General features: G+C 40.6%; 1 protein-coding gene across 3 annotated transcripts in view; it reads right to left on the bottom strand.

Annotated features, from left to right (window-relative positions):
• The window catches only part of ADAMTS18 (ADAM metallopeptidase with thrombospondin type 1 motif 18), a 95,192-nt gene that overhangs the window by 11,803 nt on the left and 58,595 nt on the right, over positions 1-24,794 (bottom strand). Inside the window, exons 13-19 of one of the 3 annotated variants that reach the window (XM_079988209.1) lie at positions 20,158-20,330; positions 18,179-18,309; positions 17,289-17,412; positions 16,124-16,368; positions 7,188-7,329; positions 5,412-5,538; positions 1,445-1,649 (exon numbers count right to left, since the gene is read on the bottom strand). In XM_079988209.1, coding sequence (XP_079844335.1) covers positions 1,445-1,649; positions 5,412-5,538; positions 7,188-7,329; positions 16,124-16,368; positions 17,289-17,412; positions 18,179-18,309; positions 20,158-20,330 — 1,147 coding nt within the window. The remainder of the gene's footprint in view (positions 1-1,444; positions 1,650-5,411; positions 5,539-7,187; positions 7,330-16,123; positions 16,369-17,288; positions 17,413-18,178; positions 18,310-20,157; positions 20,331-24,794) is intronic. The other 2 variants (XM_079988210.1, XM_079988211.1) reach the window with 2 other exon arrangements.

Below are 24,794 nucleotides of genomic sequence, written 5' to 3'. Positions count from 1 at the left end.
ATATGTGTTTCACTTCAGAATAAAAGCTCTCAGACACCCCACATCTTTCTGAAGCAGGGGTGTGTACATATATTGGAATTTGCCTGAGGCCCTAAGCTACCAACTCTACTTTTAAGTGCAGGGCTTTTTAAACAACAACAAAAATCTGTACCAGGATTTTCAGCTGCTTGGAATGATACCTTATCAAAAAGAAGAAGACATCAGTCATCCTGGATTTATCCATAATCATGTTACACTAGACGCCTGATTAGTGGGGGGTGGGGGGTTAATGTATGCAAATTGATGAGATAAGAAATATCTTTCCCTAAATGCCTCTTTCCTCTACTCCAGCTGAACATCTTAAGCCAGAGGTGGGCAACTTGAGGATCAGGAGCTGAATGCAACCCTCCATCCTTCTATCTAGACCTCAGTATTCTCACAAGACCACATGTCTCAATGGTCTTGCTTTGCACCCTGAGTGTTGTTTTCCCCCCTGGTTGGAATTGAACTCTCATTGAACTCTGACAATGCCTCCTGCTTGTCTGGATGGAGCATAGAGAGGCTGTAACAGAGTGTGTAGAAAGAAGCCTACAGTACAAAAGCATATTTGCACTTGTTGCTCCTCTCCCTTTTGCCTCTGGCCTCACCCACCACTGGCATGTGCAGTGACCTCATCCACATCACCAGTGGCAGACTCTGAATGCTCACAGTTCAGGGGTGCCCTGCGCGATGCTAAAATTCAGCACCCTACCACCTCTCATGCTCTGTTCTACATCATTATTGTGGAGCCACTTGCGGAGCGGCACCCAGTGCAGCCAAACCAGCTGGGCTATCCTAAAACCACCTCTGACAACATGAAAGCAGGTCACATATGTAGGAGCACTTCTTCATAGCTTCTCTAGACATGCTTACATGCTTCCATGTCCAGGAATTAAGATCAATTTTCAGAGACCTTGCTTTTGGTGCTCTCTTGGGAGATTTGATGAGAAAGCAAACAAGCCCACCAGAGGGTCAAAGAACAGAGCCCTTTTGCAAGCAGCACCCTACTGTTCTTTGAAGATCCAGCTTTCAGATATTTAAAAAGCACCATGCTGTTTGCAAAAGGGATTTTGAACATCCCAGCACTGTCCCAACAATCAGTATACTGAAATGCACAGACTTCACCCATCTGTCAAATTTGGCCTGGCAGGAGTCAAGAAATAAAGGTCTGGTCTCCAGCCATAAAAGGTTCCCCACTAACTAATGTTAGGTCTTCCCTTATGGCAAATGAATACCAATTACTATGGGACAGCAGTGGGGAGGGCTACTCCCTTCATTGCTCTTCTGGTGAGTTTCATGGAAGCATCTTCTTGGCCACTGTTAGAAACAGGATGCTAAAGAAGATGGAGATCCAGCAGGGCTCTTATTATGTTCTTACCTATAATAAATACAGTGCAAAATAATGCTAGCCTTTTCTTTTCATTACCTGAGACCACGGGCCAGGACTCCATTCCGGTGGACAGTCTTGATGGTTACATGCCTGGATTTGTGCTGGTGTGGTTACTGGGCAGAGAGCATGGGCCACAATGTCCTCCTTCTGAAAAGCCTTTTTCTGGACACACTGGATTGGACGACTTTGTTGCCCTCCACCACAAGACTGGCTGCAAACACTCCATTCACCTGCTGACCAACTGCAAGAAAGAATGCATGTGTTGACTAGATAGCCAAGAATCAGACAATGAGTGCAAAACAAAGGAGACATTTCTATATCAGCTATGATTATAGCTACTGGGGGCTCACATGTTATATTCAATGAGTGTACAATCTGTCTACTTGTGTACACAAACAGTTGAGCTGGATACTCATACAATTATTCACCTGTAACGTTCAATGAATGTAAAATCTGTGCACCTGTGAACACAAGAATGGAGCTGTACTCAAGTACACTCGTACTCAAATCAACAAGTGTACACTCTTCCACATAAACACTTGTACATGCATAGAGACAGATTGTACCTTTCTTCAGTGAACTACTAAACTGTTCCATCAAGGAACCAGAAAGCAGCAGCAATCCCCTATACATTCATTGTTTGGAGTACTTAAATGGAATGCTACAGCCTCAAAGGAGGCTGACAACATTATGAGAAAAACTATAACGGCAGGAAAGATAGAAATACATATATTTACTCTGATCCTCAGTTGGAGTATTATAAGTAGTCATATTTCTCCCCAGTAGAAAGATTATCAAAAACATGTTGGGCAGTTAACATTTCTGATTAAACTTGAGGTAATTCCCATCAGATTGGGGTTGATCTCTCTCCCTCCCTCCCTCCCTCCCTCCGTCTCTCTCTCTCTCTCCATATACTATTGCTTTTCACACACCTTCTGCCACACACACTTTCTCCTCCTTCCTCTTTTGCTTTGAATTTTACCCCATTTGTATAATTCCTGATTCACAGGCTATATCTAATTTGAACAAATCTGAAAGTAACATTGGCCATTGTTCAGTCTTCTAGGAATGGCAGGTCCTCCCCAGACCAAACAGCAAAATCTTAAATTTGGTTCAGTAGCCAACTGGTAGCCATTGCAATTCATTTGGAAATGATATTATATGCTCATGGTAGGCGGCTGCACTTAGCAGCCTGACCACTACATCCTGCATTAGCTGCAGCTTTCGAACCACCCTTGAGTGGAGTACTTTGCATTAACTGAATTTTGAGGCTACCAATGCATGAGTCACTATGGCTAGTCTATCGCTGACCTGTGTTTGAGTATCATCAAGTGAACATTAAAAACATGAGTCTCCCTTGGTCTAAATCCAGCATAACAGCCACTATACCACAAAGGCTCTCACCAATCTCAACTCATCTTTCAAATAAAGGAAGAAAGAAATATCTTGCTAAATTAAACCATCCTGTAATTAGAGTATGGAAGATTTAGAAGCTACCAACTAGCAGATGAATTGGCTGCCGTGGGAGCTTTGTTTTCTTTGCGACTAGCAGGTACATGGTCTGAGACATTGAAACTGGTAGCGTGGAAGGCAGAGTGATCAAGAATTGGTGGAGCCAGAGCTAAAGGCAAACTCAAGATTTAGGATCCACACACCCATCTTCAAAGTGCACACAGAGTCTCCCGTCAGAGTCGAGGCATGCAAGGATGATAGCTACTTGTGTGGCTTTTTCTGGCGATTAAAATAAATGCTACGTTTTAGAAGTTGCCAGCCACAATTAAAAGGCAAATACAAACAAACTGGAGAAAGCTGAAGGAAACATAATGGAAGACTTTTCTGTCTGCAAGAAGTAGAGCCCATGGGTACAGAAATAACACTTGGCAGAAGATTAGTCACATGCAAAACAGATTGTTTGGTGTGGGGAGGTTACTTCAAATTAGTTTTCAGACAATGTTGGGGCTCAAGGCTAGGCAATGAAATTGCAGAAGCTGTCACACGATATGTTACTCCAATTAAACTTTATCTCTGCCTTCTTGTGGTTCTGCTATAATTTCCTTTCCGATCTTATGCAGTATATTTGTGTGGTGATGTATCATCATCAGGGAGGGAAACACCCACACACTTCTGCATAAGATTCTACTCCATGGGTGAAAAATTATGGTTTATGTAAAACTTATTAAATTGTGCACTGGACAAATTGAATTGCAGAGCAAATAGGTGCATATTTGCATACGCTGATGCAGCACCCCTGCCCCGGGGGTCAGGCCTTCATAAAAGGAAAAGACACGATAACGTCAACTTTATTGAATTCAGGTGTTGGTAAACCTTGGCATAGGCATTGGGTGTGTATTCCTCTCAGCTCCCAGCTGGGGGTCTGAGACATGTCAGGGTCAGTTAGGGGAAGGTGGAACCAACAGAAAACACTTGTTTATGCAGCTGGTCCTACCCCAAATTGCTGAGGGGAGCTGTATGGCACTTCTGTCATGTGCTTTGGACAGAGACTCCCCTCATGACCCCTCTAATGGGTTACCCTGTTATCGCTGCCTCAGGAAGCGAGTGAGTCATCACTTCACCTCAACTTCAGATGTCAGACTAAAGGATTCCACCCAAGGCCTAAACCGCCAAAGTTGTGACAATTGCTATGGGAAAAGCAAAACATGCAGAGCAGGGAAAATTCCTTCCCAGCTCTGAAGACACAACCATCATACAACCATAGCAATGCCCACATTTCTAATAGCACAGAAGAATACAGAAGTGCCTAGAAACCAATGAGTTTTTATTGACATTTTAATAATGTTTTAATGGATGCTGTTATGGATACCAATGCAGTATATATTCATTTGCTCCTCTGAATTGGACAGATTTGGTTAACAGATGAGCTTCCCCATCTGTGGTTCCCTTTCTTTCTTATATCCCTTTCACTAAGAAGGTAAGTCTATAAATGGCTTAAATATTGGGAAGATATAATCTTTACTAACAGAAGCAGTATCTCTCTAAATACCAGATGCTGAGAAAAAAAAAGAAAGAAGATGCTTATCACATTCATGCACAACTATGAGCTACCACAGGCATCTGGCTGGCTGCTGTTGGAAACAGGATGAAGAATTGATAGAACTTTTTTTTCATTAAAACAATTTTTATGTGATTCACATTTGAAAACAGACAGCATACCTGTCTTTCATCTTCTTTGTTCTTTAACCTTGAGTCCCCAGAGGTTATTGGACTACAACTCCCATCATCCATCTATGTTGGCTAAGCTGGCTGGGGATAATGGGAGTTGTAGTCCAACAACACCTGGAGATCCAAGGCTAAAGAGCACTGCTCTAGGCTAAACACACTTACTTTCATTCACATTGCCTTTTGGCTCCATTATTCTGGCTGTTCTTCCCGACTTATTGTCCCACAATTGTAGTTGTTCCCCCAGCAACTCTTAGAGTATCCTATACTCAATCCCATACTCAAACCATACTCATCTCCAAGGCACTGGGATGTTCATAGCAGTGTTCACATGCTACTTTCAGTGAGTACGTACAGTCTACATACCTGTGTGCACAAATAATTGAGATGTACACTCACACAGTTATTTACATGTAACAGTCACCAAGTGCATAGTATGTGTACCAATTAACAAACATAAACACTTCCACACAAACACTTGTACATGTGTAGAGACACCTTGTATCTGTGTTTAGTGTAACATGTGAACAACCCTATTGTCTCTTGCTATTTGCACTCATAGGCTTTGTCCGGGTTGGGGGGTGGAAGCAGAATTGAGCTGGAATAGGCCTACTTTGATCCTGTTGCACTAATTTGAGGAAGGGTTCAAATAATTGCCCCATCCCTAGTCCCATACAAATCAAACGCTTCCAAGTTTTATAGAGGAGGGTTTGGAATCATCTGTCTAGGAAGCAAAATAGGTTTATTCCTCAGATTTGTGAATTTAGACTTGAACACAAAGACCCATAAAAGAAATAGGAAGGGATGATAAATTCAGAATACATACTAGGCTGGGCAAGGATTTGCATTGCATATCTTTGTCTCCGTCAAGGGCTTTGTGCTTGGGCCACAGAAAGAGGCATTGACACGGACACGATGATCTTGTAAACATACAGCTTTCGCTATCAAGTGCCCTATGGAGAAAACCAAGAGAAATAAAAAAGATGTAGGAGAGAGAGATGTTATTGTAGAAATGAAAAAGTAACTGAACATAGCACTGTAGTTCATCAGGCAATTTGCCTCTCAAGCTTTCCCCGCCCCCATCACTGGCATGTGGGCCCCAGAAGGTTCTCTATGAGGGAATGTGACCTCAGATGAAAATGCCACCACCTTGAGCTCTAATAAATAAATTGGCATGACTAGCTTAGGTCTTAATTTCAAAAGATCTACTCTGAGTAGTACTAATGTTGGATGCAAGCCTTAGTGTTATTAATGTTACAAAGCATTCTTACTGGTTTTAAAACATGAGTCAGAGGAATTCTCACAACGTGTGTTAATATTTTTCAGTATAATTTTAAATGTTGCATAGTTACAATTAATTTGAAGGTTTTGAAGGAACTGAACCATTGAATAAGGTTTTTGAGGTTTTGTTAAAAAAGAAGGGGAGCCTGTATTGGATTATTTAATGCATGGGAGGGGGGGAAATGACTAAACAATAATGTACTGTAGCTTTCTTGAAGATGGCAGAGAAAAGAAGGGGAATAGGGTCACAGGGAGGAGACGCTATCTCAAGCAAGTTTATCTTTGGAAACAATTAAGGCATGAATTCAGATCTTTTTGAAGAAAAGATATGATCAGAAATGTAAGAAGACGGATAAGAAACGTGAGATGGCAAAAAAGAGAAGGAAATTCAGAGACAAAAGGAAAGAATGGGGTTTAAAAATCTAGATAGCACAAGGCCTGAAATAATGGAGAATATAAAAGGAAAATATTGGGAAAATTGATTCATGAAATGGCAGACAAAATATGAAAAAGTCATGGAAAACAAAGACAATGAAGAAAATTAGGGGGAGATAATAGAGAATAAGTAACAGAAACCTTTGTGGTAGTGCTTTGAGCAGTGCTGTATTAACAATGGCTATCCTATACCATTCCCTTTATGTGCCAGGCAAAAATGTTTGTTTTTAACTATTTATGGTGTTTTTGCATGGTTGGGATGTTTTAATGTAGTTTTTTGTGTGTTAGTTTGTTGAGTTGGTATGACAAAAATGGGGCTGATAAATGAAAGAAGAAGAAGAAGAAGTTAAGAATTGATGAAATGTGACCTAATAATACAGTGGAGTTGCACTAATACAAACTTATCTCTCCTCTGTCCAGGGTTTTTTTCTCACCCTCAGAGCTGATGGGGTTCATGGGGGCACAGATATGGAGGAGAGAAGGAGGAAAGCCCCACTGAGCTAGAAGGATTTGTTATGCTGACACTTGCAAGCACAATTATTTAATTGAATCCAGCCCCTTATGCTCTCTTTATTTTAAAATGCAAGATATTTTGTGTTTAGTAGGTATGGAAAGTCTAATATATATGTAAATATAAATAAAAGCAACAAATTAATAACACAAAGACCTATAAACAACAACAGACTAAAGAAAGGGAAATCAGAAGCAATAATGTATTGTGCACATTCAATCAACTGAAATTCAGTTTATCAACCAGGATTCCTGAAATCAGAAGCCCCATCTCAAATGTATTATTCAATATTAAAATAATAATAATGCTGGAAGCTATATTTCATGACTTTTTGACATATTCATTGAATTCAGACTTTTGTAGTAAGTTACTCACCCCCGCCACACGTAGCTGAGCAATCTGACTGCACTGTTACCCATGAGTAGCTGTGTCTCTTTGTGAATATCTTGTTGTCATTTATAATCTTAGAGAAGGTATATTGCCAAGCAATGCCAGGATTGTTGCCTTGTAAAAGGATCTAGACAGCATGGAGAGAGAAATACGTTATTAAGAATGAAGGGAAAAGAAAGGTTAAGGCTGCAGTCTCAGGCAAGCTTACCTGGGTGAAGGCCCAGCTGAATACCACAAGATTTACCAGGAAGCAGATGCCTTTAAGACTGTGCCTAAAATATACAGTTAAAGATATAATAGAATCACCCTGATCTGCTGTGGTTCTGGACACTGATGTGTATCTGAAGATCCTTACCTGCAAAGGGTACCCAGGTAAGTCCGATATATTAATCATTTTCATAGGAGGTTCCTTTCACACTAAAGAGAAAAGTACACACACACACCAGGACTTCTTCCATTTGCTAGAGTGGAAAATGAGACCAACTTTCAGTTGAAGAAGGAACAGTCCAGTTTACCACCACAGTGACAACTCGACCTTTATGTAACCCTCATCATGAGGATTTAGCATGAATAAAAGGAGATAATGCAATGTATTGCTCTGGACTCCTGGGAGGAAGGGTGGAATACATGCATAAGAAAGAAAGAAACTCAGGTCCCCTAGCTCATAAGTCCTCAATACTGTACAGTCAAAATGAGTGTGTGTGTGTGTTTGTGTGTGTGTATGTGTAGAAAAGTCTGTCTTTTCCATCATAGGCCATTTAATTTTACACTGTTGCTGATTCTGAACAGGCCAATGGCCAATTACTAAAAACCATCTGCTTCAGTTCAGATAACTACTAACTCAAGGAAGGCTTGCTGTTGGAGGTAAATTCTATTGTACCCTGCAGAAGCAGTTTCTGAGACTTTGGCTGCATTAATTCAAAAGATGGAATAAATAAAACAAGGTTCATAAAGGCTTACAAGGAATTCTATTTTTCATTTGAACTAGGAATGTGCAGATCCCTATGTCAGCATGCATAATGGTTAGAGTGTTTGACTAGGACCTGGGAGAGCAGGGTTCACTGGGTGACCTTGGGCCAATCACCATCTCATAGACTAACCTACCTCACTTACCCAGGAGTAAATCCCATTGAACTCAATAGGGGCTTACTTTTGAGTAGTTTAGGACTGCAATGTCTCTACAAGTATGCAGGGTGGCCCAGATTCAATCTCCAGCATCTTCAGGTAAGGAAGGATTCCTGTCTGAAACCCTGGTGAGCTAATGTGGTGTCCTCCATACACTGAACTCCCAATTCTCATCAGCCCCAGCTGAAATTCCCAATGGAGAGAGACAGTGGCAGTTTAGTAGACAATACTGAGCTATGTAAACCAATAGTCTGATTCAGTATAAGTCAGTGCCCTATGTTAGGAACATAGAAAGATGCATTATATGCCAAGTTAGACCATTGGTCCATCTACAGTGTCCATCTATTGTCTACATTGACTGACAATGGCTCTCCAGTATTTCAGGCAAGGTTCTCAACCATCCCTACCTGGAGATGCTGGGGATTGAACCTGAAGCCTTCTGCATGCAAAACACATGCTCCACCACTGAGCTACAGCCCTTCCCTGTGTATTCCCTATGTGTTATTATATATCTGTGGAGGCTCCACATGCATTTTGGAATCATGGGTAACTTCTCCATTTTAACAAAGCCTGAAGGGTATTGTGGTGGCTTGCCAATATCAAACCAGTCCTGCTTGGATTAAATCTATGAATGGATATGGAATCTAAATTGGAGCAGGTGTGGAGAAAGGCTTATGAAAAATCAGCAGTAAAGGTTACATAAAAATAAATCCCAAGAACATACAATTAACATTTTTCAAGGCAGAGAAGTGGATATTAGCTCTTCAGAAAATGTACACCTAGGAGAATAGGTAAAGGAGAGAAGCAATGAGCTATGATAGTGAAAAACAGTAAAATAAATTTGCATATTCAGTCCATTAACACCGAACATGTGAAAGATCTGGGTAGCTCACTATTATTTACTGTTGTTATAGAAAAGTGTGCCTGTTGTGAGGAGGGAGAGGAGACAGAGAAAAGGACGATATATTTTCCAGTCCCATTAGCCAGATTCTATTTCAGTCCACAAATTCTGGTAGAGATCCAAACCGGAAATATATGGCTTAGTCCAGATATATATATATCCAGCAAAACTAATAGCTTGGCTCTCTGCTTTATTGCAAGACCCAGGGTTGAGGAAACACCTAATATCAGGCAAATGTAAAATAATGTATGAGATTTTATGGAGACCAGGGGTATAATCAGCCTCCCTTTTGCACCACCCAGACAGACAGCAAGCACATGTGCATTGTGCACATGTGCAATAGAGAGAGAGAAAGAGAAGAAATTGCAAGAAGTTGCAATGATACACAGATACTACCATCACGGAATTGGACCTTAGACCTAATGCAATCCCCTGATCTGCAATGCAGAATGCAATTACAGCATCCCTGACAGATTGCTGTCCAGATTCTGCTTAAATATCTCCAGTAAAGGAGAGCTCACCACCTCCTGAGGCAGACAGTTGTTCAACAGTTCTTATTATTAGAAAGTTTCTCTTAATGTTTAGCTGAGATATGCTGCTGGTTCTAGTCCTGCTCTTTAAAACAAGCAGAACATGCCTACTCCATTATCTGTGTGAGAGTCCTTCTGATATTTGAATATCATTATCACACCCCTCCTTATTATTCTCTTCTCCAGGCTAAATGTACCCAATTCTTTCAACCAGTGACCATCCCAGTCACCCTCCTCTGGACACCACTCCATTTTGTCAATGTCTTCCTGAGTCCATTACCAACTGTGCATCCTTCCTTCATCCTCTTACCTTTGGATCATCTTTCCTTAGCTTTCCTACCCATCCACTATCTCTTCTTAGTCCTCAGCCATCCCATCCAAGCTGACAACTTTCATTTCCCTCACAGAACTAGATAGCAAACTGTTTGCTCCTCTGAGTAACTGAACATTTCCTGCCACCAAACTACCTCAGCTAATCAGCAAGAAAGAATTCGCTGCCACTAGTGGAATACAATTACACTCCTCTTAAAAGCAAGGCATATATCTAGTGTGAATGTGCTAGGAACCAAATAGCAAATCCTGCATAAACTTAAACTGAATGTGGGAACCTTGAGGTATGCAAGAAAAGTGTACATTTTGGAGAGGAGCCCCACCTACACACACAGCACACAAGTACATAACCATAACAATGGCTACAGAAATAGGCGGCATATGTCCCTTACATACAAAATTAAAGTATATTACATGTCCCCTACTGCTCACTGCAATATCTCTGGTAATGTGCAAGTGCTACACTTGATCAGGGCTGACTTCAACTTATGGCATGCTCTTAAGCCACAATCTTACAGCCATGATTGTTGGGGCTGTTGGGTGTGAGATCCTGACAACATCCGGAGGGCCACAGGATCCCCATTTCTTATACAGACAGTGAATCAAGCACTGCATAGCTGCAGAGTAAATAGTCTAATCTTACAATACCATATAATATTTATTTAAGGATACTATTTATTTTCCATTATCAAGGCAGAGCTATTTTCAGCTTGTCATTTTTCAAAGTGACAAGAACTTGTAGAATATAAAACATTATCTCTTCCTAGAATAGTGTCAAGCATTCACTTAGAAAGCTTTTCCATGGGAATCCAATATCTGAAGTCAGTGAGCAGCAGCATATTATTAAAACTACAAATTTGGAAAGACCTCCAGTGCTTCAGTCTACTTAACTGGACACATTCCAGAGACTTCCCTGCCAATTGGCGTTTGCTCCCAAATTTACAGCTGGCAAACAACCTCCTTAAACATTTCCAGGTCTTCCACAGAACTGTTTAATGTCTACCTTTAACACACCAACCACCTGACTTCAGACACAACACTCAGCAGCTTTGACCGCAGGGCGCAGAGTTATAAAATTTACAACTTTGTACGTTGAAAAAAACACAAGCTCAATGGCTAATATCTGCCAGAACTATTCGGAAGAGCAAAACTTTTGCTTAGGGCATAAAAAATTGAAACAATGGACAAATTGAACTCTCTTGCACATACAGCCCTTTTCTTTTCCTGTTAATTTTTATTTCAAAGTAAAAACAATAAATTTTCTTAACCAGCTGTGCATCTATTTCTCTGTCTTGGTTTTCCTTCCTTCCCTTGGCTATTACTGATGTGTAAATGACTATGTACATTTGTGGATCATTGAAGCAATTCCTTGTAAATGTACATCAACACTTCCTTTAGGTCATCAAACTTCCTAGGGTGATTTTAGGCTGTAAACATGTATCTGGCAATTAGTACTAACTTGCAATTAATTGCCTTGAATTACATTCAATGGATGTTTTAAAGATTTGCTCAGCCAGCAAATATGGAATGGCACGTAAAAGGTAAAGGTAAAGGACCCCTGGATGGTTAAGTCTAGTCAAAGGCGACTATGGGGTTGTGGCACTCATCTCACTTTCAGGCCGAGGGAACTGGTGTTTGTCCACAGACAGCTTTCTGGGTCATGTGGTCAGCATAACCAAACCACTTCTGGTGCAACGAACACTGTGATGGAAACCGGAGCGCATGGAAATGCCATTTACCTTCCCGCCACAGCGGTACCTATTTATCTACTAGCACTGGTGTGCTTTTGAACTGCTAGGTTGGCAGGAGCTGGGACAGAGAAATGGGAGCTCACCCCATTGCAGGGATTCAAACTGCCAACCTTTTGATTGGGAAGCCCAAGAGGCTCAGTGGTTTAGACCACAGTGCCACCCGCATCATGTACCAACTGTTTGGGTCTGCATAAAGTAACACTGTGGTTATAGATTCATAAAGCAGAATCATAAAGTTGGGAGGGATCTCAAAAGTCATGGAAGAGGCTGGGAACAAAACTAGAATTAGTTGCTTCTGCCTATCATTGACTCTGGCTCCATCTACTGCTGGCCATCTTGCCTTTTGCTTTAACCACTACAAGTGAGCACCAGCCACTAATATTTAATACAGGAAGTCTAATGCTACAGTATCCTGATAGGTGGCTATTCAGCCTCTACTTAACATCCTCTAATGAAGTAGAGTAAATTACCTCCTGAGCCAGTCTGCTCCACTGTCAAACAGTTCATACAAGCAGGATGTTCATCAATTTGTTTAACCTCTTCTCCAGTTTAAACATACCCAACTCTTTCAACCATTTCTCATAGGATTTTGTTTCTAGAGAACTCACTATCTTGGTCACCCTCTTCTGGACACTGATCCAGAAGCTACACTCTGGAGCAACAGAAAGTGTGTGTGTGTGTGTGTGTGTGTGTGTGTGTGTGTGTATCAGCTCCTTCCTAGAACAAACTCCATAAGGAGGATAAGGCTGTCAATGGCTACTAGCCCTGATGGGCTGCACTAGTGGTAGTCCATTATGCAACCAGAGTGCTACAAATGGATCTTGTCCACAGGAGAAAATGCAGACTTCTTGCAGAGGGACTTTTCAGAATGACTGTGGAACACACGCAAAGAAACTTTAGGGTGGGCAACTTTGACTTGCGTGTACTGAGAAAAATCTTGAAATTGAAGACAGGGAGATTTTATGTGCCTTGCTATTTCTAGAGGGCATTTAGAAAGCAAATCTTAAAAGTGACATGAAAAATGGAGAGTTCACACAAGCCCACCAAGGGCATTGACAGGAAAAGGTAGCCTTTGAAAGGTCCTCCTATGATATCATTTCTTCTTCAGCTGGCTTATATTTGTCATGGTATATATTTCTCGCTCCGTCTTCTTTTGTAAACATCATGTGCAAAAGGCACCCATTTAAAGAATAGAGCCCATCTAATCTTTTTCACTTAAGCAGAACCCTTTTATCCCTTACATTGAATTTACATCTGTATCTCATAAGCCAGGCTTTGCTTTGTCCAACACACAGTCTCTTTAGGGGAAATCAGAGCTAAATTATCATCTAGTAGCTAATAATAAAAGCAAGGCTTTCAAACTCCAAGCTGGCTTTCACCCAGTGACTGCTAGCCTAAATTATCAGCAAAGTCCTTCCACCTGGCTTCCTTTTTTCATTTTCCCATCACCAAAGAGGGGAAGAAATGATTTATCGATTTTAATTAGACATCTTTTCCTGCATTGATAATAGAATCCCTTTTGCCTTGTCTCTTTTCTCTCTCCACCCTGAGTGAATGATTGCCACTTTGTTTAATGTCCCATCCCTCTCTTACATGTTGCAGTGGAGATAAACTTATCCAGTTCTATGACAGTTTGGTAATTCTCTCATTCAGTATGAGACAGTTTTGTTGAAGGTTGCCATATTCCCATTTATATTGTGACAGGTCATAATCTTCTTCTTTTTTAACCGAAACCTTCTTAAAGTTTTCACACATGGCAAACCATTTCAAAAGATTGAAGCAGGTGATTTTGTTATCAGATTAATGTTATTACTGATTGTTGCTCGAGTGCCTGGAGAAACTGATATGGGTCAAGCTATCGGACTTGAAATCTGAGGTTGAAACTATGCATTAAGCTCGGGACTCTGCTCAGAATTTGATTTTATTTATAATCCAAATCAGCCTGGAGCAAGCTTCCTCTGAGTGGAAGCAAAGCAAATTGGGAGAGGCTGCTTAACTCTTTCCCCTCCTGGTATTGTTTAGCTCAAAAATAGGGATGGGCCTATCAGTCTATTTCTGTTCCATATCAACTTTACAAATGTTCAGTCCCAAGTCTGTTCCATCCCATTTTCTGGAGACTTTTTAAAAATAAACACACACACACACACATTTAAATTACACATATTTTTATACACACTATTCTCTACAATAGGCACTTTGTGCACATTTTGCATGAATTACACCCTTAAAATACGTAACTTTGTATGCTTTCCTATGCATTCTGCCTAAAATATCCATTTGAGTACACATTTCATCCATAAAATATACATTTTCATATTCATTTTCAAACAAAATTGGTATCACAAAGGTTGGAGATGTCTGCAATCCAACTGTTAACTGCATTCTAAGCATTCTAATCTGCATATAAATCCAGAAACTGTAAATTAGGTTAGTTCACTTTAATGCGAAATGAAGAAAATTCTCCAACTCAAAATTACTCGCCCCAAACTGCTTTTTGCTCCCACAAGAGGAAAGATACTTGGTCTTTACATCTTTACTTAATCACTCTCAGTCTGCCTTTCTCCTACTTCAGAGCAATCTTCCCCCTGTTCCTTTGGGTTTACAAAAAAAACCACATAGATTGAAGATTCGCAGAATGCTGCTGGGCAAGTAGTTTAGGCCTAAGGTGGGATGGGGAAGAATTTGATTCAGCTCACATTTAAAGGTGAACCAACCTAATTTTCACTTTCCGAAACAATATGTGAAACAAAACACAGTAATCTTTTAAAATTTGCAATTTTCTGAATTTTGCAATACAGCTCTCTAGCCAAGTAATATGTACAAAAATGCATTTAGTTAAGTAAAGTGTGCATACAAATGCACACACCTGTAAAGGAGAGCATGCACAAATAAAGTATATTAGGCAAAATTGCATAATAAATTATATACTAAGAGATCACAGTAAAATGCTGATGAATTTCATAAGGCCAATGCCCCCACCCCCACCCCTGGCACACTGACAGATAAATGTGGGGAACTGAATATAAGACTGGAGAAAATGAGAAGCAAAGAAACTGAAAGTGACAGATTTGCTCATCTCTAGATACATAATTCACACACATAGAATTAGAAAATTGGAAAACAGAAATTGAATCCAAAAATGAATCCATGCTCAGACCTAAGATTGATCATGGCTTCATTGTCTTTTTCTAAAGTCTTGAGTTTTAAGGCTAAGCTACAGTGCAAGCAATGATGAACCAGGAATGGGGTCTTCTTTGCCCAAAGCCAATCCACCTCCCATCTAAGTCTTTAAACAAGTTTTATAAATTGAAACCAGATGACCTTAAATTACCTATGCTGGAATTTTAACAAAACGTTTTAGTGTTAAACGTTTAACTGGATTACACTTTAAAAATAATAATAATGCATGTCTCCACTTAAGGCAACTCATCTACATTACCAAAACCATGTGCTAAAAGCTGGCATTGATTTACAATACCAGGTGATCATTGTGCTATCATACGTCTACCATTTTGGTCTAGTTTCCACCCTCCAGTCAGAATCTGCCTATTTTTGCAGGATTAAGTTTGGAATCCACTAGAGAGATGCTGTGTTTTAGTTGTATCTGTTTTTATAGGCTTCTGTAAATTCACAATCAGCAAGCTATACATAATGCATTCTTCTGACATCAAGAAGCATTGCAAAATGACTCCCCATGTTCTGCCTACTTTAAACATCCACATACTTATTTTGCTAGTAGTAGCAAGAGCAGGAAGAGGAGGAGGAGGAGGAGGAGGAAGAAGAAGAAGTTGTAGTAGTAGCTGTAATCACCATCACCACTGAATACAGTTGACCTTACTTCCAAGTTAAAATGCACAGGGTTGTGCCTTTAGCATTGAAAGTACTTCATGTCAATTATAGTTCAGTAATCTTTCAAACAGCTATCAGAACATCTTCAACATCAGTATGAACTGCAGAAGTGAATGGTGGCCTTGAGGCTGTCACATGATCTCCCCCCCCCACCAGAGCATCTGAAGTTACCCAAGTCTTTAGGCAATGGAGGAATGAGGGCAAACAACCCCATCCCTCACCCTGACCGAGAGGAACAATATTCTCTAGAACACCCAAGACTATTGTCTCATACCTCTGTTAACCATGCTTTTAAACCTTTCAGCATGACTATGCTAACAATCCTAAACAGGAATATGGCTTCCCGTTCTTTTGTGTGATTTAACCTGTTGGACAGATGCTGCACCAAGCTCAGTTTGTCTGCATCAAGAAAAGAATGAGGAGAAGAAAGCTTACCTCAAATATGAGTGTCTCATTAGTTGGCCCAGTTGCAGAAAGCCTCTCTGGATGGCTAAACGAGCGCTGATACTCGAACATGGTCCCAGCAAAATAGAATTTCCCAGGCCAATCAATTGTCCAGTCTTTCGTTAGGTAATATTTTTTGCTCAAGTTGCGCACTGCAAGGTAGCTGCTAGACATCTGCACTTCCTGGATTTCAATGCTGCGGGCTCCTGCTGGAATCGTAACAATGGGGTAATAATCTAAAAGTTGGAGAAAATGTAGGATTTCATTCCAGTTGTAATGTAGGATTTCATTCCAGTCATAAAAGCATTTCCTTTTAATCAAACCAGAATATCACAGGCTTTTTTCTGTTGTAAAAAAAGATCATGGACCTTATCAGTTCTGCTCTAGGCAGGTAATAATTTCTGGTAATACAGAACCTCACTTACAATTTTCTGGCTACAATATGGCCATAGACAGGCAAGGCTTTGGAAATACAAGCAAGAACCAGAGCAAAATTTCCTTTGGGTATGTTCTTGTAGTGTTTGTGTTGGTGTTGGTCCACATGGATGCCCAGCACACATCTCACAGGGGGCATTAATTGAGAAGGTTGCCACCACGCTAATAAAATTGGTGTTTATTATGCTATTAGTATATTGCAGTTGTCATGGCCTTTGGCTAACACAATAAACTTGTTTAGCTGAATCATAAAATGAGCAGTGATATCCTTTGGACACCATAGGCCATTGAGATGCAGGCCTCGATCCACCTAGCAAGAGTGGAAAAGAAAACTTTATGACCCAGTTTTGAGGGAAGAAGGGGGGGAGGGGGTCAATTATCCAAAATGACTAAGGTCCGACCATGTAAATTTTCAGGGCTCTATGTATTTGTGGAATTGCCATTGCCTCTCTTTGGGATGAGATGAGGCTGGGCAAAAGGTTGGTAGGATGATCTACTTTTGTCTGTGGAAAGGTGAGTTTACCTGTGGAACAAAGAAAAGGTCCATTTTTAGGACAACTCTATCTCTGTGGAAGGTACAGATTTGCTGCTACATACACTTCTAACTTTTATCTCACCTTTTATCTCATCTCAGTTTTCCACATCGGGAATCCTGAACTATGAGAAATCACAGTGCAAAGGAAGATATACCACAAAATCCTTGCTCAATGGGTTTTCTTACCATTAGTTCTATGTTGGGTCAAATAATGGCCAGAGAAGAACTTGCATGTTGAATTATCTCCTTTGCAAACTCCACATGCATCCAAAACAGCTTTAGATCCAAGCTGACGATCGCACCCAACTTGCTGCAACAAAGAAAACATGAGTACATTAAAAGGGTACGTTAGGCTGTTAGGCTATTCCACCCCCCCCCCCCAAGCTTGCAAACTTCATTTTTAAAAGGAACAAGTTCTAGTTCTAATTCAACATGTCCAAAAATGAATTAATTCTAGTTTACATTTGTTGCTTAACAAAATGAACAAGTTCAATTCACATTCAGTTCAGTTCACAGTTCAATTCAAGTTCATCCAAATGGTTCTCAGTTGTTTTTTTCCAGCATTCAGAAGATTACAAGCTGCTGTGCTGAAGTAAAAAATATACTTAAGGCTAAGTGGGGAGGGAAAACACATCATGAAATGTGAATTATTTTAGTTATTTCCCCCAACAGTTATGATATTTCAGCTTAAAGATCAAACGAGTCAGAAGAAGAAAAATACATGTAAGAGAATGAACTACAAGATAAGGAGAACAGGGATCTCCAAACAAATTTCAGCACCTTTAAGCTACAGCTCCCAAAATTCTTTGGAGAAAACCATAAGTGTTTAAAGTGGTATCATAGCATGTTAAATGTATACGCAGAAAAGGCCTAAATTCCATTGGTTCATACAGTCCTGTATGCCACTTGGCTGAAACTACCTGAGTTTTCAGACAAAGATTATTTTCCAGCATACCCTTTTTTAAAACTGGGGGTGCCAGGGATTGAAGCTGGGACCTTGTGCATGCAAAACATTTGCTCTACCACTGCGCTGTAAAAAAGCAAAGCGGCAAAGAGAACTTTTAGCTTAACCTTACTTCACAAATCCCATCAATGCACACATCATCTTTGTATAGGGAGCAAGGGGTTCCATCTTTTACTCGGTTGGACATTGCAAAGAAAAAGTCAAAGTCTTCTGCAGTGCAGTATAGTTTGCAGCGATCTTCCTCTGAAAATACATTAAAAGGGCAAATTATGGAGTAGAATTATTAAACAGTGTTGCCATTCCATCCTGGAGATGGATGACAGCACAAGGAATAAAATGGACAGAGGTAGCCAGAACATTTGTGTAATTACCGTATTTTTCGCCCCATAGGACACACCGGCCCATAGGACGCACCAAGTTTTTTGGGGGGGAAATAAAGGAAAAAAAATTATTCCCCCCCCCCAGGCGCTTGTGGGGCCGGCAGCGGGGAGAAACACTCTTCTCCCCGCCGCCCGCCTGCAGACCAGGTCCGGGGACAGCGGGAAGACGCGCTGTGCCTCCCAGCTGTCCCCGGAGCTTGCGGGGCTGGCGGCGGGGAGAAGCATGCGTCTCCCCGCCGTCAGCCTCCAAACCACATCGGGAAACAGCGGGGTGGCGGCGTTCCGCCTCCCCGCTGTCCCCCGACCTTGTGGGGCTGGCTCTGCGGCTCTCCTGAAGCCTGGAGAGCGTGAGGGGTCGGTGCGCACCGACCCCTCTCGCTCTCCAGGCTTCAGCGAAATCCTGCATTCGCCCCATAGGACGCACACACATTTCCCCTTCATTTTTGGAGGGGAAAAAGTGCGTCCTATAGGGCGAAAAATACGGTAATAATACTGTTTCTGAATGGTCAGTAAATTGCAATATACCTTACCACCTGGCCACACTAAGACACATCCCTCCCCCAATTCAAAATCAGGGACAGGCAGGCTGGAGATGAATTTGTGATTTTTATCATTCATTATTTATCAGTATTACCGATTTATATTCCTCCAACATAGCATTCATTGGGTGACCTGGGGCTGGTCATACTTCTCTGAAGTCTCTCAGCCTCACTCACCTCACAGAGTGTTTGTTGAGGGGGAGGAAGGGAAAGGAGATTGTGAGCCACTTTGAGACTCCTTAGGGTAGTGATAAAGCGGGATATCAAATCCAAACTCCTCTTGTTCTTCTTGCCATGTTATCCTCACAACAATCCCAAGGGTTATGTTAGGCTGAGAGAGAATGACTGGTTCGAGGTCACACAGTAAACGTCATGGCTGAGTAGTGATTTCAACCCTGATTACCCAGGTCTTAGTCCACTTAATATCTCTCAAAGTTCATGGACACTTTCCAGCCAGGAAAAACACCTAAGGATGCAAAGCTGGGCTAGTGATGTATGTGGCCAGGGGAGAGGCTGTGTGACTAGGGAGGAGGTGTGGCCTGGGAGAGTCCTGAGAGACAGATAGAGGCCTGAAGCTCACTGCCTCTGCTGTTGCATAACACAATATAATGGATGGGGTATAAATAAATTATTATTATTATTATTATTATTATTATTATTATTATTATTATTATCATCCCCCATATTCCTGCTGGGAAAACTGAGGGTGAAATGGAGTGGTTCCCTAGGACCACCTGGTGGGTTCAAACTAGGGGCTTCCTGATTTGCAGCTTTGGTTTGTAACTAACTAAATGCTACTTAGTGTTGGCTCATGGAAATTAATGAACTTAAACTATTGATGTCTGCTTTGATTATGACTAGCATTAGCTGCAACTCTCAGTCTCTTAGCCACTACATTACAGTCATTCTCCTCCAGCTACATCTCTCTTTATGGACTGTCAGATTAAGTAAAGCTTTAGATGCCTGATCTTTTCATAAACAACATTTCTCTGTGTTGCTGTCAACAGCTTATACTGCTGCCACTGTTGTTATTAAGGATTTTATTGTCAATTTTCTGTAATTTGTTGGAAAGTGTCTTGAGGGTCTGTTATGATGGCAAGGCAGGGTATTAGAATTTTGATTGAATAATGCAAGACATATCAGAAACTGTTTGCATGCTGTTCCTGGCTTACCTTCCACTTTCATGTAGGGCTTCCACTTATAGTACCATCCACGGAAAGGTTTGCTGTTATATTCAGCACACTGTTGGGCACGGAAGTCAGGGCTACTAGACATACATGGTTGAACATTGCAAAGTTGATAAATGCGACTTGAGCCCTGACAGAATTTGCCACCGTACTGAGGCCTATGGAGAAAGAAATACCTTTTTGCAAGACCAGACACAGAGCAGATGATCAACTTTTACATGCATATCATTACAGTGGTACCTTGGTTTGCATACGTCTTGGTTTGCATACATTTTGGATTACAAACACGTCAAACCCGGAAGTGCGTGTCCCAGTTTGCAACCTTTTTTTGGATTACAACCCATTTTGGGGGGATTACAAACAAATTTTTTTGGGAGGCCCCATTGGCGAAAGCACGCCTTGGGTTACCTGTTTTGGTTTACAAATGGACCTCTGGAACGGATTATGGTTGTAAACCAAGGTACCACTGTATATCTACTTCAATTGTAAGCAACATCAAAGTAAAAATTCTAATCCAGGAAGCTTTGTTTCAGATCCTGTGTCTTGCTTCATTAATCAAAACAATGAGGCTAGAACATGCCATCTGGTGAGAGCCAATATATGTTCAACAAAATGATTTGTTACCTGATAGGTCATTGCATCCTAAATAAAATCAAGAAACACTCTCTTGTTTTGGATCAACTTATCTTCCATGTCCAGGAGGTAAGAACATAAGAGAAGTCTGCTGGATCAGACCAATAGCCCATCTAGTCCAGCATCCTGTTCTCAAAGTGGCCAAAAGCATTCTCATCCCACTTATGGCTCCCAGCAACTGGCATTCAGAAGCAATCCCACCTCCAACTGTGAAGGCAGAGCATAGCCATCATGCCTAGTAGCCATGAATAGCCTAATAGTCATCAATAGCTCTCTCCTCCATGAATTTGTCTAATCCTATTTTAAAGCCATCAAGGTTGCTGGCCATCACTGCCTCCTATGGGTTCCATAGTTTAACTATGCACTCCATGAAAAAGTACTTCCTTTTCTCCCTTCAATGGATGTCAGCATGTGAACATATTTCCTAATCCACTCAATCACTGAACATTTATTTATTATTTTACATTTAAATAGCTTTGGGAAGAGGAGCAGTGGTAGAGGGATATGAACTCCCTCCTATTTCTTTTATCTATGGTTTCAACCAGAATTTGTTTGCTGGTAGGGCAGCTGTCTTCGGACAAGCGCCGGCTCCCGGCCTCTTGAGCGAGATGAGCGCGCAACCCCAGAGTCGGACATGACTGGACCTGTTGGTCAGGGGTACCTTTACCTTTACCTAGGGCAGAGTCACTATGCTAGCCTCCTGGCTTGTTGGACACCTTAGCTTACTGAGGGAGTCAGGGACAAGTGTGGGGGGAGACCAGGATATGCAGCATGCAGCTGTATCTCGAGTGTAACTCAAACACATTACAGCTGTTGGGTGATTGTTACCAAGATCACAATACACAGGGAGGGATGATTTATACTTTCTCTCTTCAGGTGTAACACCCATACCTCTGAATATTACTGAAACGCACACACATGACTACAAGGCATAGCTGGAAAGCTAAGACATAATAAAATAAAATAAAATAAAATAAAATAAAATAAAATAAAATAAAATAAAATAAAATAAAATAAAATAAAATAAAATAAAATAAAATAAAATAAAATAAAATAAAATAAAATATGGTTATTATGCAGCTGTAATTGGCCAGAAATAATTTGGCTCCACTGGTCACTGAACTTCTACACATCATGCAACTTTTCCTCGACTGACCTAAAGAAGGTTCTCCCACAGGTCTGATTACGCAATGCATTCATTGAGCAAGCAAGATCAATTTTGTTCCAGCTTTTTTTTTTACTTTTTGTTTTGGTCTTCAAATGTCATCAACCACCCAAGCATGTATTCTAAATACACACATGACATATAGTCAGCCCTGGGCTAATCTTGGTTGACCTGATACAGGACCCCTTACATTATATTAAATTGCCCTGGTACATGACAAGGAGAAATGTTTCCAAATTAACCCACCATATTTACTCAACAGTGGTGCTCAAATCCCTGTATAGATAGTTACTACTGAATGTTAAGTCAGTTACATACAACAGAACAGAGGCCCTATTTTGAGGTATTAGAAATACATATCTCTTAATATCCTATTCAGTTGAATCCATCATGGGGGGAAATTGTTAACATATGTTGGACAGAAATCCAGGTGTGAGTGAGATATATATATATATATCCTCTGCTCAGACTTAGCATTCTAATTCTTGTATTATTACAAAACAAGCTGGAACATGTTTCCATGGTTTGTGTGCCTTGAAAGCTAGAATTCTGATTCAGAATATTCTCTTGCAACCACTGGCAATTGATTAACATTGGATCTAATTTTTTATTAAATGTGAAGTTCTTGGTTCTGGCCTAAATTCTTGCAACCCCTGATCCCACCCCCCCAAACAGCCTCTTTATGAATCTGAGACTGTGCAATAGTAAGCATCTTCGTCTAGCAGATTGATCATGGTATATACTGCATATTCATGGTCCAGTGCCCACTTGATCAGATTCAAATAGGTCCTAGTAATCTTTATGCCGCAATAAATCTGTTAAAACTTTATGGTGCAATAAATTTGCAAACCTTTAAGATGCCACCAGACTGTCTTGCTTTTACTACAACCTGCTCACATTCTGAAGTCAGAAACATTTATTTTTTGGAGTTTATAATTATCAGTGTAGCATAATGGTTAGAGTCAAGGGTGCTAACTTGAATAAAATATGGTGGAGGGGGCAGGTAAGCCCCACCTCACATAATCGAACACAAGATACAGCACATGCCTATCAACTTTTGGTGGCCCCTCAAACATTTTATTGGGTGGGTGGGTGAAGGGATCATGGCCCTTAGGAGGTGGCTCCCATGGTTACACTATTGGACTAGTAACCAGGGACCCCTACTAAGCCATGCAGCTCGTTGAGTGAACTTGGACCAGTCATGGTTGACATGTCTAACTATATCACAGTGTTGTTGTGAAAACAAAATAGGGAAAGGGGTGCCACTTTGATCTTCTCATTGGAAAGGCGGGATGTAAATGTTAGAAATAATGTAAGTTGAATTAATAAACAAGATAGGAGCTTAGGCTGCAGTCCTACGTACATTTAGCTGGGAGCAAGCACAACTGAATTAAATGGGACTAAATTCTGTGTAGAATTTGTTAAATTCTGTGTATTTGTTAAAGTCCCATTTGAAGCCATCCTATACTTAGGATGGCTTCAAATGGGACTTTAACAACTAAAGAGGGGCACAGATCTGTCAGTGCGTCTTAGTTCCAAGAGGTGAATGGAGCCTCCTCCAGGTTCACAATCAGTAAATCTATGAATACCAGTTGATGGTGTGGGGAGGGAAAGAGACATTGGGGGGAGTCTATTGCTATTGTGTTGCATTGCTTGAGAACTTGCTAGAAGCTTTTGGCTGGAGTCTGTGTGAAACAAGATGCTAGACTAGATGGGCCTTTGGTTTCACCCGCTAGGCCCCTGCTTACATTCTTATGGTCTATTAAAGTCACACCTCTTCAAAGTAAGCATGGTCATGCCTGGGCTATTAAAGCTCTATATTTTCTGTATAGAGTCAAAGGTTTATGGAATTCCATGCTTGCACCATCCCTCCAGGATTAGACTAATTACTGTTTTTAGTTGTACACTCCAATTTCATTTGCAGCCCTCCTGATCACTCATCAAGCTACAACATGCAGCAAATAAAAAGTACATATGTTGAAGCTATTTTGTTGCTTTGGTAGATTTTTTTTAAAAAAGTACAAGCACATCTAAAATTGCATTCTAATATTTTTGTGAACAATACACTATTATGCAGCAGGTAAGACTCAATCCTACTTATATGAGTTACTATGAACGTTTGTCTCCAGGGTTCTCTTCATGTTCTTTACAGCCAAGCTATTAAATTATGTAATCTATTTCTTTCTCAGAGAAAAATATCTCGATTGTAAAATGTTGTGATGTATGGGAAACAGATCCACGAATTTACACTACAACAGCTTGTACAAACATAATGATTTTAGCAAATCTGCATAGTTCTGTTGTACTGTGGATGACCTCCAAAGGTGTTTGGTGTTGTAAGGTCGTATCTAATGCCATGAGATGTTCAGAATACCAGGGCCAATTTTCTTACAAGCTCAACACATTCCATTTATATTGTACATTATAATGATAAAATTGCTGATTATGCCAGGGGGGGAAAAGCTAGAATCATAACTTTAAACACAAAAGGTTATGAGAAATAGTAGGCTCAGACAACAGCCCCACAATAGGAGCCATGTGGTCACCATGTGGTAGGAATCAATGGAACTAGGATTGTCTGACTGTACATGCAATGAACTCCATAGTATGTACTAATTGGACAAAGCAGAATAATGAGATTTATTTATTTATGTATTTATTTATTTGGACTTTTTCATACCACCCTTCATCCGAGGATCATAGAGCAGTTTACAATATAGAAACACAAAAAGACATAACATAGTAACAAACAAAAACAATACCCCCTTCCTCTGCTTACAGTTTAAAAGTCCATAGATACTTTAATTAGCCAAAGGCCTGAGAG

The sequence above is a fragment of the Podarcis cretensis genome, assembly GCF_951804945.1.
Source record: "Podarcis cretensis genome assembly, chromosome: 8".
In the NCBI taxonomy this organism is placed as follows: Eukaryota; Metazoa; Chordata; class Lepidosauria; order Squamata; family Lacertidae; genus Podarcis; species Podarcis cretensis.
This window is presented reverse-complemented; position numbering and strand designations above follow the sequence as displayed.